The sequence below is a fragment of the Parasteatoda tepidariorum genome, chromosome 10, assembly GCF_982258835.1.
Source record: "Parasteatoda tepidariorum strain Cologne lab strain chromosome 10, Ptep-v5.0, whole genome shotgun sequence".
Classification (NCBI taxonomy): Eukaryota; Metazoa; Arthropoda; class Arachnida; order Araneae; family Theridiidae; genus Parasteatoda; species Parasteatoda tepidariorum.
The window spans coordinates 25,117,472-25,134,309 of NC_141764.1; the positions used below are offsets into that span (position 1 = coordinate 25,117,472).

The 16,838-nt window shown below is 27.2% G+C and overlaps 1 protein-coding gene across 1 annotated transcript in view; it reads right to left on the reverse strand.

Annotated features, from left to right (window-relative positions):
• Window positions 1–731: 731 nt before the first annotated feature.
• Window positions 732–16,838, reverse strand: part of LOC107456035 (barH-like 2 homeobox protein) — a 31,205-nt gene continuing 15,098 nt past the window's right edge. Inside the window, exons 2-3 of the mRNA XM_016073800.4 lie at window positions 6,925–7,159; window positions 732–4,352 (exon numbers count right to left, since the gene is read on the reverse strand). Of these exons, the coding sequence (XP_015929286.1) occupies window positions 3,998–4,352; window positions 6,925–7,159 (590 nt within the window). The 3' untranslated portion in view covers window positions 732–3,997. The remainder of the gene's footprint in view (window positions 4,353–6,924; window positions 7,160–16,838) is intronic.

Consider the following 16,838-nt stretch of genomic DNA (forward strand, 5'->3'; position numbering starts at 1 on the left):
ATTGTTTCAATTTTCTTCTTATACAGTTTATACCGTATACAATTTATCGTACATTATTTTTAATGTACAAAATAAAATTGAAATCATCTTATTAAAGTATGCATGATAAAAATACTTTAATTCATTCGGTTTTCCAAAGACTGACTTAAAGTAAAATTTCATTTTGATATTTCGGTATCTTAAAATTACAGCTGGAAAAAAAAAATTTAAAAAATCAAAATGTACGAAACATTTTTTCTAAAAATTAAGTCATTCGAATTTCAAGTAACAAGTTAGTGAAATATCTCATTTTTTATTCCCTCCAAAATTGAAAAATGTATACATATTTGTTTGTTCCATGTATAATATCAATTTTATTAAAAAAAAAGTAGAGCTTTCAATTTAGAATACTTTCAAAATTATTCGTTCAAAAAAATAAAACTATTTCAAAGAATATGGTTCACTAAAAAAATTTTTTTATTTAGAAATAAAACGATTTAAGTGACGAAAGTATTTCTTATTCAATATGCTGTGTTATGTCCAGAAAATAAAAAAATTTCAATAAAGAATATCTGATTAATTTAAAAATAACTGTACGTAAATCAAACTTTTTCAATTCAGAATATATACATAATGTTTGTTTAAAATATAAAATTATTTCAATGAAGACTATCATATTTTAAACTTCAAACAATTGATTAAGTCAGGTGTGATTTTTATTTCACTCAGATGCAAGAAATAATGAACAAATGTATGTTTTAAAAACATTTTATTCAACTGATCGACAGTCATATAATCTTTTTGCAAATCAAATGCGTATCACTGCATATAAATCTGCTATGCAGATATTATGGATATTATTTGAAATATAAATAAATACATTTTTTTAAACAGTGAAATTATATTACAATATGATAATATGGCATCTTTATACAATAAAACAAATTTACACAAGATTTTGAAAATGAGTTAAAATACACATTTGTAAGTGAGAATGTGACAGCTGCGCCAAATGGTTATGAAAATTAAAAATTGGTTGACAGAATAGTATTATAAATCAAATAAATACATGTTTTTATAAATTCAAATAGCCAGTTATTTTTTAAAAATACAAGAGCAAAAGTAGTTTATTAACCGTATGCTAGTCGTTATACGATTAACTAACATTTTCAAATTAAAAACATGCTACCACTTTTTACATTCCGGGGACATGAAGAGAAATTAATAAACTGAAAGAAAATATATAGCACATATAGCAATTTTTTCTTTTTTAGAGTTTGAAGCAATAAAAATATTAATAATGACAATAAAATTATCAAAATTTTATGTAGCAATTTTTGAATTATTTGTTTAGCAGACTCTTGAAATAATTCAACTTAAAACTGTAACAATATTAAAATTTAAAAAAAAAAAAAAAAAAGAGCTAATATATAAAGATAAATAAATTTCATAATTTACATTAGTTGCATTCCTTTTATTCTTATTTCTTGTAAAATTTTTGTATAGCTACAGCCTAAAAAATTCATAGTTAACTGTAACTTCACTTTTATTTATTCATATTAAAAGAGGAAAATTCCTTCAATAATTGTACAATTATAATAGTTGTACAATTACTGAATATATAATCATTTTTTACAGTTTATTCACTCATTTTGCAATTTTTTGCTTAATTAAGTTTGAAATAAATAATAGATTTGATTTTTTTGGAAGAAGTGTAACTAACTGTTTAGAAACAATAAAGATTTATATAGTTAAAACAGTTTTGCATAAATTCATTTTTCTTTGTGTTCAAACTAAGTGAATCATTGCGACAATTTCAATACGGTGCATGCTTCATAAAACTGATTTTTTTAAAAGATCGACAAAAAAATAATAAATAAACAAATAAATCCTAAAATGATCAATACAACTACTTTTGTAGTTGTATCTGAAATGGTCTTGCACTGGTGAAAGAAATCTTGGATCAATACAATTACAAGTGTAAAGATTTTTTTTGTGCTGTCAAAATTAATCCGGGATCAATAGAGTTATAAGTGTAAAGATTTTTCGTGCTATTAAAAGAAATCTTGGATCAATACAACTATAAGTGTAAAGATTTTTGTGCTGTCAAAAGAAATCTTGGATCAATACAACTATAAGTGTAAAGATTTTTCGCGCTGTCAAAAGAAATATTGGATCAATACAACTATAAGTGTAAAGATTTTTGTGCTGTCAAAAGAAATCTTGGATCAATACAACTATAAGTGTAAAGATTTTTGTGCTGTCAAAAGAAATCTTGGATCAATACAACTATAAGTGTAAAGATTTTTTGGGGTCTTAAAAGAACTATTCACAATATCAATGCTGCTTCTATAAATTAAAAAAAATAATAAAATTTCAAAAAATGTGATGGCGAAACAATGCTTGGAAAGGTCAATACAAGCACAAATATTTTTTTTATCTTTCACTGGCTCTGTATATTTACGCTTTACGTTAAGAAAAAACAAAAATTAGGTATTGAATTACAAATTGTTGAGCAGCTACGGTCGCTCCATTGTAATACAAAAATTAAACTTAAAAGACAAAAGAAAATTTAATCATTACTCTATAAACTGAAACGCCACAAAATAAAGGGAGACGAAAAGAGACGAAGCACACAAAAAAATTGGAAATACAAAGCACCAAAACCGAAGCGAAATTGTATAGGAAGCGTAACAAAAGAATTTTTAAAACAATAAAAACTATACCTAACACCATAATGGATAAATAAAAACGATGCATCTAATTGAAAGAAAAACACAAAGAGAATATAATAATTTGCAATTTTATAATGAAAATGCATAAATCAAAATGGAAAGAAAGAAAACAGAAAATGTGCATGCCTAATTTGAAAAGAATTATTAAATAACAGGTAGTGCGCACAATTGAAAACTTTTGCAGCGAAAAGGTAAGTAGTTATTGCAAGAATATCTGGATTAATTGACAATTCTACTGTCTCGTTTCTTGCCCATGGATGTGAAATAGCTACGTATTAGCGAGTAGTATTGGATTATTAAATTCACTGTTCGATATTAAATTAGTTATTAACTGAGATCACAGAAAAAAACTTATTTCTTCGATGAAAAAAAATTGACTATTTTAGAGAGAAAATTAATACTTTTAGAAAAGTTATAACTTACACTAATCCTTTAATCGTCTAACCCTTTAAAATCAAATCATGAATTATTAGGTCTGTTAATAAGTTTAGCTGTAAAATATAATTAAAAACTATATGAGTTAAAATTGAAAAGAATGCAAGCTAATTCTTTTGAAATTGCATAAAAGTACATTGTAATAATATAAGTAATTCTTCATAATCTGTTTTAAGAATTTAAAATTAAAATGAATGTGTCTTCAAAAACAATGTATATTTTCATGTAAATATTAAATTTTTTTTTTTTAAATTTTATGCAGCGTAACAAAAACACTCATAAAAAAATTTAATATTAGAAATCATTTTAAGTAATTCATTTTTCAGCATTCTAAGCGATGCTATAATTTTCTATTTTTTACATAAACGCGCGCCATAAATGAAATGTACAGAAATTGTACACTTTAATGTACATCAAAATGTACACTTTAATGTACATATGCAACTTCATCAAAAGAAATTTAAAAAAAAAATTGCAAAATGGTTTTTCATTTTCTGTAACTGTCCATAGAAAGTGAATAACCTGGCGTGCAGGCATTCTTTTACTCTTGTCTTATCACTGAGGCAGCTCCTATTTTTAACTTCAATCCTGGATTTTTATCGCCATTTCTATCATTTTTCGCCAAAACCTGCGCCATAGACTAGTAGTCAGCCAAATTCATCAACTCATATTAGAAGCCACCTTTTCTTTCATAGTTGACAAAGAGAAAGTCCAAGAGTTCTATACAAATATGTACAAGTTCTGGAACGTTTGAGAAAGTCCAAGAGTTATTTACAAGTTCTGGTCATTTTTCGACGGAGGATCACAATAATAAATTAAATTTTTTTTAAATAGCTATCAATCTATTTTCAGCAAGGGGGTTCCCTAGCGAAATAAGAAGGTAAAGATGACGCCGAAGATGAGGTGGGTGAAGTGGCACTTGCCGCAGCCATTGGTGGCACAGTAGATGAAGAGAAATTGACTGGCAATCCCATGGCTGTCGTTGGAGCAGATGGATACATCCTGTAAGCCATTGGTTTCTGAAGACCAAGTCCTTGTCGGTAATACATGTCCATTCCTGGTAATCCAGCGGTAAAAGGTAAATTAGCGGCATATTGATTCAGCCAGTAAGGAGTAGACTGAAGCATACGCTGAACTGCGGCATAGTTACCGGCTTCGGCTAAAAGTTCTAAACCAACAGCTGTTTGACGCTTCCATTTCGTCCTATTTAAAGAAAGAAAAGAAATAATGTATAAATTATAAAATAAATGTTAAAAAAATTGAAGTTCATAAAGTTTCACGATATTATTGTCAATAATTTTATTAATATAGAATAAATTTTTAAAAACACGCTCAGTGTTTTTAAATGAAAAAGCATTCGTTTTAGAATTATCCGTTTTACTGTTTATTTCATACTTTATTTATTATTTCGATTAGAACTTTAAAATATTTTAAGGGATCAATTGAATTATATTTTTGAAATTAAACAATTCTATTTTGTAGATAAAAAGCTTACAGCTAATCGGAAAAAATTACCTAATCAGCTGCAATATAGTTCAGTGTCTGTAAAATCAGACGATCCAATATTTTAACTGTAACTCAGACAACTTATTTAAAATTTGAAAAATTCAGACGATTTGTTTAAAAAAATTATTTTAATAATCTTTAGTGCAAAAATATTTACTTAAATTATTCCAATACAAGTAAAAAAAAAAAAAAAGTATTTCTCAAATAATTTTTATCGAATATGAGCGATATCATAAAAATTATTTCCAGTAAAGCAACTTTTTTGGGAAGAAATATATTCCAAACGATTATACATAAATAAGCCCCTAATGAGTTGGTATCATGATATTAGTTACAAGTTAAATACTATATTTTTGTGAAAACGACTTCTCGGAATCTTTTTTAAATGTTCATTTGTTACTGAATAGAATTACAGGTTTTTAAGCTAAATTATTCTCAAATATTATCATTGGTAAAAAATTTAAAAAAATAGTTTTAAACGTGTTTTTAAAATAAACATATGAGCAAAGTGTTCTAATATTGTTACATTACGAGTTAACATTAATTAAAAATAAAATAAAAGATTAAAATGAAAAAAAAATTCGGTTTTTTTTTTTTTTTTTTTTTTTTCTAACTTCGAGAGAAACTATTTTCGTTCTATTATTCGTGTATAATAAATATGTTTAAACTTGGAATATAAGATTTTTTTTTCATATGAAGCTATAAAAATAGGCAATAAATGATCACAAGCTATTTTGATAAACGATATTTTTCACAATGGTTGACTCACAAACTATAGAAATGTAACTCTTTGTTATTTCCGATCGCGTAGAAGTACCCGGTGTCGGAGAACGATTGAATTTAAAGGACAAGAATTATTTATCCTTGCTGCACAATACAGTATAACTGTTTAAAAGTTGAATTGATCCGATACCAAGTAGCATAAAAATAAAATATAAGAAACGCACAATGGCAGCAAAACGGAACCTGATATTCTTTTAGAAGAATCAAAGCGAAATGCCTACAAATTTATTGAACAATGGAGGAAATAAAACTAAAATAACTAAGTCGAAATTGATAAACTCGTAATTTTTGAAAATTCAATCCTTTGTTATAAGAAACTTTTCACAAAACGACGCTATTTTGTTATTCAATATTGATATTTTTAGCTTTAAAAGACAGTTAAGGTTTAAGGATGCTGTTATCTTATGTTAAAATAAAAGCAAATTCTTCAGCAAACGATCCAATAAATAATAAACGATACTTATAATTGTTTTGTTAAATTCTGTTTATATTTTTAAAGTTTATGTTTCTCAATGGTAATATGAAGGTAAATTCTACGTTTAAACTTAGTATGAAAGTATACTGAAGTGAACTTCCGAATTTCTCAAAATCGAACAAACCATTTGTAAATAATTCGTGATTAGAAAAATGCTTTGACCTGCAACATTTTATTAATCAAAAAAAATAATTAAAAAAACTTTGAAGTAAGACAAAGAATACAATTCCTTCAGCAAACGATCAATAACGCACTAAATTCATAATCGTTTTCTAAATTGCTGCTTTAATTTTTTTATGGAATAAAATAAGGCAAATTCAACCAATTTTTTAAGGTAAAAAATTATGACTGCTACACTGTATTCCATAACTGTTTAAAGTTTATTTAATCTTATACCAAAGTTACATTAAATTAAATTAAGAACTAAACAATAACAGCAAAACGAAACCTGATAATAGCAAATGTCTTTATAGATTATAAGAGTTAAACAATGGAAATAAATTGCAGCAAAACAGAATTAAAATACTTAAGAGGGAAATTAGCGAATTTCAACATAATTATTTGAATAATTTCATCATTTCCAAAGTCGCAAGAGTATTTCTTTAAGGAATTTCAATATTTTATGCAATAAATTTCATTTTAGGTGAAACTATATCTATTAACAAATAATTCTTGCAATAAAAGTCAAAGCAAAAACGACTTCCGGTATAATTATTTTTTAGGTAAGCATGGAATGTTTTTGTGATCTGCATATTTTTGATAACAAAGGGGGAGCGAGAGTCAAAAAATATGCTTTTGGAAAGAAAAAAAAAAATTTAAAGTTCATTAAGAGTTTAATATATCCGATACAAGGTATACATACTGCGCAACAATTGAAACAGAGAGATAAAAAAAAAATTTGAATAAAATTTTCGGAATTAAAATTGTTTTGATTTAATGATGCAAATAAAATTAAATTCAATAATTTTACACTAAAATAAATTCAAACTTAAAACATAAAGATTATGTTACCTTCTATTTTGATACCATGTTTTGACTTGAGTATCTGTGAGATTGAGTTTGGACGCTAGCTCCATTCGGTCCTGGACGCTGAGGTATTTCTGTCGCTCGAAGCTCTTTTCCAGCGTTTGAAGCTGATGGTCAGTAAATGCCGTCCTTGCTTTTCTCTGTTTTTTAACTTTTAGATTGTAAGGTGGACTACTGGATGGGTCATTACTGTTTGTTTCTTCCAGACCAGAATGATCGTCTGCAAAAAAAAGAGAAAAATAAAATTAACTAAGTTTTTTGTTATTAAACCAAATTGCATAGCAACCAAACACAAAAAGAAAAATATCCTATAGATTTCACAATGAATTAATAAATATTTTATGCAATACATAAATATTCCTTATACGAAAAAACAATAGGGTTCCTTTTTTTTTAACTACTGAAAGTAAATGTAATATAAACAAATATATCAAGCTAATATTTACGAATTTAAACTCACTGCAATCTTTAATATTGACGAACTTTATTGAAGTAATCTATTTTTGATAGTCTAAGGTTGTAGTTCTGGACAAAAATAAACTGAAAATTTCTGAATTTTTTTGTTTTTAACTGATTACTATTAAAGAAGCTCGCTACATAATGTATTAGTAATATTTATTTTTATTCAAAAAAATAAATAAATAATAAAATAAAAAGTAAAAGTAGAAATTATTATGTAAAAATTCGATTTCAATAAGTATTTTTTTTCCTTAGGAAATTTACTTATTTTTAAGAAATTATCTAAAAGTGTACAAAATCCGGGAGAATTTTTATTAAACCAGTAGAAACTGTCAAAATCTACGAGTCTACTGGTAAATCCAGTAAAGTTGGCAGCTATATATAAATAATATAAAAGTATCTTTTTTTCTCAAATTGAAATATATTTACTTAATTTTGAAGTGATTAAATATTTAGAAGTTTTTTGTCATCAATAAATATAAATGAAAGATTGCAGAACTAAAAGACCGACTAATTTAAAATACACAACAAAACCTACAGAATATAATACTTATGCAACTTTAATTAAATAAAACTAGAAATATGTGAACATTTAGCTGCAATTATTATGTCATAGACAAGAAGAAAAAAAATCAGTAATAGTTTTTAACAATAAGCGAAAGCCTACTTGGCGAAATATAGGAGACAGCATTCCTACAAAATAGCCAAAATCATCCCACATTTTCAAATCAAATGAATGAATTAGCTCCCCCTTCCAACTAATTTCCCGAACTTAACAAAACGTTCGCCAAGAAAAAAGAAAGAAGTTTTAAGTGAGGCCCATATTGTGAATAGGAAATTCGGGGAAGATGATAGAAAAGTAGAAAACAAAAGGGCCGGGCTCGGGTAAACTTTTTCGGGCAGGTAAAATGTAGATGATTACAGGGAGGACGGTGACAACGTCGGCTACCAACGTCGAAATTCTGGCGCCGGGGGAAATTATACACCTATAGTCGCCAAGCACTTCAAAAAACTGACAGTGGTCAATTACCCGAATTTTTTTTTTCATTTTAATTTTCTTTTTCTTCATTGTAGGTTGATGAAAATTGTCCTTTTTGTGGGTTATTACTAATGCCCCTTTCAATCTCTGGTACCTCCGTCTCGATTTTTATTTCTTCCATTCAGAGTTTGTTCGTTCTTCGTCTTTTTTATAACATCCAGCCTTTGCTAGGCGTATAATCGAAGAAATATTGGAACTTTTAAATTTTTTTTTTAATAGCTGTTGTGTACCACATAAAATATTCCCTACTTGGGGGCTTTTATGAGAAAGTTTAGTAATCAATAAAATGGGAAACTATATTACATTGGAGGTAAATTGAGTGCTGTAGTTTGCATTAGTGATTGACTAAATAAACATCCATTAATAAGAAATATAGATTTTATTTATTATTTTGTATAATCACAGACATTAAGTCTATTTTTAATCGTTGTGAAATATTCTTGAATTTACATACAATCAAATATTTTCAGGATACGCAAGATAAAAATAGAAAGATTGCAATTTTCTGGAACAAAAAAAATTTAATTATAATTTTAATTTCTGGTTCTTAAAATGTTCCTTTCTATTTAACACATTTCGATACTTAAAATCCATTTTGATAGGGTCCCCCCCCCCTAGGGCCATTTGAAAGTCGGGCGCTTTTCATTAGATTTTATAAAACTCATTATTAGCTATTTGGAAGAAAAAGAGAGGGAAAAAAAAACAGAAAAAGGTTTTTTTACTGAAACTTTTACAGTTTTAAAGATTTTCGATTAAACCAAAAGACTAAGGGGAAATTATGTACTGTAAATGAAACAGTGTGCTACACTTTATTTTACAGGAGCGCACTTTTTTTCTCTCTTTCAAAAAAATTACTTAGTCTATAATCTAATCGTTATGAATTAAATAAAATTGTTTCCCTGTAAACGCTACTCTTTTCCTTGATCTACACGAATCAAATAAAATAAAAAAATCAGAAAACAATGTCACAAACGGTGCAAAATGAAAATGATATGTCAGTAAATCAACATCAGAGCAATATATAAATCTAACGTAATGCATAAAGCAGACGATCATGCAATCCCTGAACAAACTATGACTCAATATCTAAATCAGACGATTGAAAAAATACACAAAGCGGCAGAGAATACACGCGTGGCCCAATCAGAATAAAAAATACTAAAATGGCATAGAGTTGCCAATTTGTCAGTATATTTTGAGACATTAATGCTTAATCACACACACTAAAAAAATACTGAAAACAAGGCTCAAAAAAAGCTAGATGTATTCAGTAAAAATACTGAAAAATCACGTGTCAGCAAAGAAGAACGAAACTGATAATTGTATATTTTCTACCATTAGCCTTTAATTCATTCCATTTTAAAAGAAAGTAAACGCAACTCTAAAAAACCATTTGATTTAAAAAAAAATGTAGAACTTTATTTTCCAATCAAAAATAAATTACCATCGAAAATAAATTATTCGTCAAAACAATAATAAACGTTAAAACGCAAACATAAATGGAGATAAAATAAATAAAATACTTTTTTCATTCAATGCACAACAAAATATACCATGAACAATAATAGTTTAAGGAATAAATTGAAATATTAATAATAAATTATTAAAAATGGAATTTTCGGACCTTAATTGTTTAGATAAGCGTTCAATATATGGCTGAAAGCATTGTATTTAAAAGAACAAAGTACGATATAAATATTATTTTCTTTTGCACAAATTGTTCCATTTTCGTTTTTTTGTATGCATTTCAAAAGAAGTTTTAATATTTAATGCGATTCCATAAAAACAATCAGGTATTTCATAATGATATTTTTGTAACTATTTTCGTTCTGTCTCCAAATTGCCTTCTCCTACCATCCCTGTTTCCTGTTCAAATCGAACAAAAACAACGGAGGCTTACTCGCGAACAACAATTAGTGGTGATATCTCTTTTGATGGTCGTTGGTCGCAAACAATGAAATTTTCGATGGCGACTTCCTTTTGCTGATCAGATAATCAGCATTTTGTTCGATCGATTAGTACATTTATCTCTCACATGCGTTTTGTATCCTCAGTCAATGGACCAAGATCTAAAATATTACTTAAAAGAAATTGACCCAATGGTCAATTAATCAGTTTTAAAAATGTGAAGACTTAGAAATAATATAGCATATATAGATGTCTCAGTACCAAACGATTTATTTAGTTTTTTTTTTAAAAAAAATTTTAACGATAAACAATAGCAAACGATAAACAATTTTCATTGCTACGTATTTAATATTCTCCTCAAAAAAATCTCAATGATTGAGTACTTTGTTAACATAAGACTAATTGTAGAACCTTTATATCGTTACTGATTAGTGAAATGAAAAAATTTCCTTTCAAGCAAAAGATTTATAATAGCTTTTTGATAACGAAAATGTATAAGAATTTTTTTTTTTTTATTGACAAAGTTTAAATTGGATTATAGCTTAACAAAATAATTATCAAATAATTATGTCAAATTTATTCTATTATTTTTTACACGTTTAAATTTATTTAAATAGATTTTGGATAATTGTGCTTCATGATAATGAAGAAGTTTATTAAATGATATGAATTTATTTTATAAAAGATGCCAACTCTGTCATGCAAATGAAAAAAAAATAACGTAAGTGCAAGTCTTTCGCGAAGTATTTATGTTCATTTTTCAATTCTGTGAGATTTCGTAATTTTCGCAAACTATTGCATAGTTTATCAGGATGGTAAAAATTTCTTATACTCCTACATTTTTTTATTAATTCATTAAACTTAACATTTTTCTTCTTTTAATGTGCCCATTCACTTTTTTAAGCCATTTTAAGTTAATTTGCAAAATTGACACAGAATTTTTATACGTTTTGTATTTTATACGAATAGTTTTTATGCGTATTTTGCCAAAATATATTAATAAAATTCTAACAATAAGATTTATTTTAATGAATTTATTAATCTCAATCTATTAATATATTTATTAACTTTTTATTAACGTTTTATTCCTCTCTTGAATTTTAGAAGATTGCGAACTGTCAACGCTATTGTAACAAGTACTTTCAATATGTTCATACAGCACTTTTCACAATTTTTTTTCAAAGATCTAAACAAAGTAAAAATAACAAAAAATAAATTTTAATTAATTAAAATATAATATAATATAATATAATAATATAATAAATATAAAATATATACAAAATATAAATATATATAAAATATATATATATAAATATAAAATTTAATAATTAAAATATAATTTAATGAAAAATATTAAAAATGTTTAAAACAAAAATGCAATTTCAAATAGTTTCCACAACGACTTAGTCATTATTTTTGCAAATTTTTTACAAGAAATTTGAATCAACAATCATTTTAAATATGAATTACGTATTAATTTTCAATAACGATTAGTAACGTATAATTTTTAAAAACGATTAGTAACGCATAATTTTTAAAAACGTTACTTTATCTTTAACAACTTAATCATTAACAACAAAGTTCCTGAAGCGATGTATTTTTTACACTAATTATTCTTAGTCATAATTTAATTATTTTTTTAAGTCAAACTTTACTACTTGGACAAGATTGTCAAGGTTTTTTTTTTTTAAAAACATAAAAATCTTATAAATTAAACTAAATATAAAAAAATTGGTAATCAAAACTTTGTTACCAATTTTTGATCTAGGAGTAAAAAACAACCTTATAGTAAGTTTTTTAATTTTTTTCTTTTTTGGTAAATTTATTTTATTAAAGACCCATTAATTATTCTTAGTCATAATTTAATTATTTTTTATGTCAAACTTTACTACTTGGACAAGATTGTCAAAGCTTTAGCAAGATTATTTTTCTTAAAAAAAGAAAAATCTTATAAATTAAACTAAATATAAAAAAAAACTGATAATCAAAACTTGGTTGCCAATTTTTGAACTAGGAGCTCTTGAACTAGGAACTAGGAGGATCTTTTTTTTTTTTTTTGGTAAATTTATTTTATTAAAGACCCATTAATATCGCACTTTTGACGGTATTTATTAAATAACGGAAAAAAATTAATCTGCGTGACATTATAGTACGGTACTAGTACCCTAAAAAAGAAAAACGTTGCATGCGATCTATCTCAACCACCCTCAAGAAAGAGAGAGGAAAAGAGAGTGGGGCGGAAGTCAAGAAGAGAGCATTTAAGATAAACACCACACGCAAGCATTTAAGACGACACGGACGGACAGACGGCGGCCATTCCCACGGTGCCACGCTTCCGGTGGCCGTATCCAACTCGGACTATCGGTCGGTAAACCTCCGCCGAGCAATTACCCAGATCTGGCAAAAGAGCGGTTTTATACATTTTCCAATTTCTGTGGGGTCTTCGGTTTTGCTTTCTTGAGCACAGGGAGCAGTCAAGGGTGTAAACACTCCTTTAAAATCGTGGGAAGACAAAAGAATTTGCATTCGGAATTAAAGACTTATTTTTATAACACACACCAGGTGACCATGAGGAAATCGTCTACTTTTTTTGTAAAAGAGTAAATTATCGTCTGCGTCACTCAAATGTGCACAATATGGTTATAAAAGAGAACTAAGTCGAGTGGAATGTTGATCCTGTTTTTTTATCCTCCATTATTTAAATTAAAAGGTCATCGGGCAGCTTTTTCGAGTGTGCAGAAGTTGAAATTGATTTGCTCAAAAAGACATTAAAAACAGATAAATTTAGAAATCTGAGTAATGTTTTCTCGTTTGCTATTAATCAGATTTGAAAGGGAAGATAATGTTTTCTTAGCAAAGAATTTTTTTTTTTTTTTTGTGCTTTTCTTTTTGAAAGAAACTTTTTTTTAAAAATATTTTCAATTTTTGTTTTAAATGCATTCCTTTTATTATTACTTTGAAAATACTTTAAGCGTTTAAAAAAAAATATTTAGTTCATAAAAGGTTATCAATCAGCTTTCTAAGTGCGTGGGAGTTGCAGTTGATTTGCAAAGAGGCCCTCATAAAATTAATATATATATATATGATGCTGCACAGAATATATTTCCTGCAATTTCTGAGTTTTCAGATGGGAGGCGAAACTACTGTCTCGTCTGATAAAATAAGTAATAAAACAAATATTTTATTTTTAAAATTAAAAAATTGTTTTACTAATCTTAGAAAATTAAATACTCAACAAATCCTAGTTTATTTTTAAGATTGAAAGTTAGATAAAAACGCAAATGATTAAGACATATTTCTCTCTTTTAATAAATTTGTAAAAAACAAAATACTCCTTTTATTTTCAGTCAAATTTTATTTTTTTAATTTTTATTAAAAACAGGTAAATAGATGAATTTTTCAGGAGTCCGGGAATTAGAGAGTATTCCAGAATAATAATAATTTTAATAAATTAGCACGTACGTCATGGCCAAACGTTTTATTTTCATTATACTTTGTGTAATATTTGAGATTGCGTGCTTATAAAAAATGTACTATTTCGACAAGCGGTTTCACTTTTGATTTAAAATATCCGTAATCGGTAAATAAATCAAATCAAGTTCAGGGGGCAAGGCAAACACTGATAGAACACATAATATCCTGGTATTTACACGCACCCCCCCATACCTGCAAAAACGCACAAGCGTGCGCTTTCGGAATCGCGGGCACGTGTCATTTATTGTAAAGTCAACTTCCCAACAAACACAACACATGGACACACAAGTCCCTCTTTCGATCAAAAAGAGGGGACACGCGCCCCCCTCATTATAACCGTGTCGGACGGCACGTGCTACAGTAGTCATGGAAACACGCAATCCTGGCCTTTCTTTTGACCAGTACGTGTCATAAATACATGTCATTGTCATTACAATCAGACCAGACTGACCCCCCGCGATCATTATACCTGGTCTGAATCACCCATTGATTTCAACGAATTACTTTGCAAACAACACCCATACCTCATTAAGAACTCGAAATGGATATCCCGATGTTATTGGAAATGTGGTGTTGATTTGGAATAAAATATCCGACTGTTGGACTTGTGGTGTTAATTGGCTGTTCTGTGACGTCCTAACCGGACCTTACGGGCTGGACAATGAGCAACAGGATGTATGAAATGGACACTACAATGAGAAGCTGCCAGCCGTTGAAACAATTAAAGGTAATGGGACCCGCTTTTTAGGGAAATGGGTTTTAAGTACCCATAACGTAAGTTTCACATGACAAATCACAAGTGCATTTGTGAAATATGAATTAGATTTTTTTTTTTCCTACCGTTACATATTGAGATAAAGAGTTTTGTGGCTTTCACAGAAGGCAGATAGAAATTGTTTTCTAAGTAGAAATTAATATAGTAAATGCCTATGGAAATTATAGTATAATACAACAAAATAATTTTGATATTTGCGTAATGCGCTTAAAAAAATCGTGCAGTTTTATCGAATTCAAAGTAACAAAGTTCTTTTACCGTTCCTCCTGATAATTACTAAAATTAGTACTGTCATGTGACTAATACTAAGATCACATGACTAGCACTTTTTTAAAACTGTCATGTTCAGATAACGATTGGTAAAATTTGGAATTAGTTTCTGTTCTGTAATAGTAATAAAAAAAAAACATTTAGTTTTTACTGATTTCTTTGTGAAATAATTTTTTAAAGTGAAATTTTCATTTAGTTTCATTGTTACTTTATTTATTTTTGAATGCAGTGTTTGTTCGCAAAATGCTTTGCGAAATCGTTAGATATAATTACATGTTTGTAAATGAGGTAAAAAAGATTTGAAATTTTCTTAGAATTCTTTGTGAGATCCGTTTTTAAAGTAAAATTTTTACAGAAGAAACTAAAAATTTTGAAATTTTGGCATAATTTTCTTAATGAAATCGTTTTCTCGAGTGAAATTTATATAAGAGAAACTAAAAAGATTTTAAACTTTCACAGAATTCTTTATAACATCGTTCTCAAAACGTAAAAAGAAAAAAAAAATGAAACGATGCTCACGTAACAAATACTTTTAACAGCATGATCTCATAAATTTACTCAAACAACAATTTGTAAAACGAGAATTAAGTTCTTTGCGATTATTCTATGGATTACTGAATTAAAAATGTTTTAGTTCCCACAGAATGTTCACTGAAACTGCATTCTAATGATAATTTCCGTAATGAAAAATATATTAATAGGCTTTTAAAAAAAAGTTTAAAAAAAGCAACCAAAATATTTTTTACGAAAATGCATTTGATTTGAAAATTGAACATGAAAATCCAAAAATATCAGTTAAAATTTTGAATCCATTCGGTTGCATAAAGCTGAGTTTGTTAGTTCTATACGCTTTTCCAATATATCTCATTGCATATTTCCTACTTAATTATAAAAATATTCTATTGCGAAAATTACGGGATTCAAATTTTAGACTATCGTGTAAATGGAATAGAAGCAATTACTGCTTTCTTTTGTTCATTTTACGATTGGAACTTTCTTTGAAACACAATAAAGTCAGACTTTAAGAACCTTTTCTTTTAAAGGGAATGATTATAGAAAACTTATTTCAATAATATCTACAAAATACATAAATCTTCCATTGCGTGTATTGTGAATAATTATTTGATTCACTGGTGGATGTAACATGTAAGTCTTAAAAAAAAATGATTCATTTTGTCTTTTTCTAAACTCATAATCTAAGTCTTTAATCTTGACATAGAGAATCGCATCGCTGATTTGCTGACGGAATAGGTAGTTTCGGGTTTGTTTTTTTTAAACACATTCTGGTTAGCTTTTATTTGATTCAAATTGCTGGATAAAAAAGGTCGATGCTATATGATTGTCAACAATTATGTATTAAATAAACTCATATGAAAATAAAAGCTGCGATGAACTTAAAGTAAGATTGCAAACGAATAACAAATATTATCAAAAATAGAAACTGGAAATATTAATAAGTAGAAAAAATATATGGGTAATATTTGAATCTGAAATTTTCACACGAATTCTTTTAAAAAAAAATATTTTATGTTCTTTATTAAAAAATTAAACGAAGTTGATAAATCTTTTCTAAAAAAAAACAAGACTGCAAAGGAACTTGATACATAAAATAATTATGTAATCACCAGTTAAAATTTATAAAATTTAATTTCATCCTGAACTTTTTGAATTTCGAGTTATCTTGACTTACAATAAAAAATCAATAACTCAAACACTTTAATCTTAAGACTATACCCAAAATTTAAATATTTCTATCGATAAAACTTTTATCAAAACTATTTACCATCATTTTTCTTTAAATAAATATGGTAAGACATTGTCTTAAAACTAAGAATCAACAAGTTAAAAAAGCGCTAATTACTTTAACTTAATGCTAGCAATGCGTTTATATTAATACCTAACTTACTAATAATAATGTGTTCATACTAATAATAACTTAATAATAATAATGTGTGCATACTAATAATAACTTAA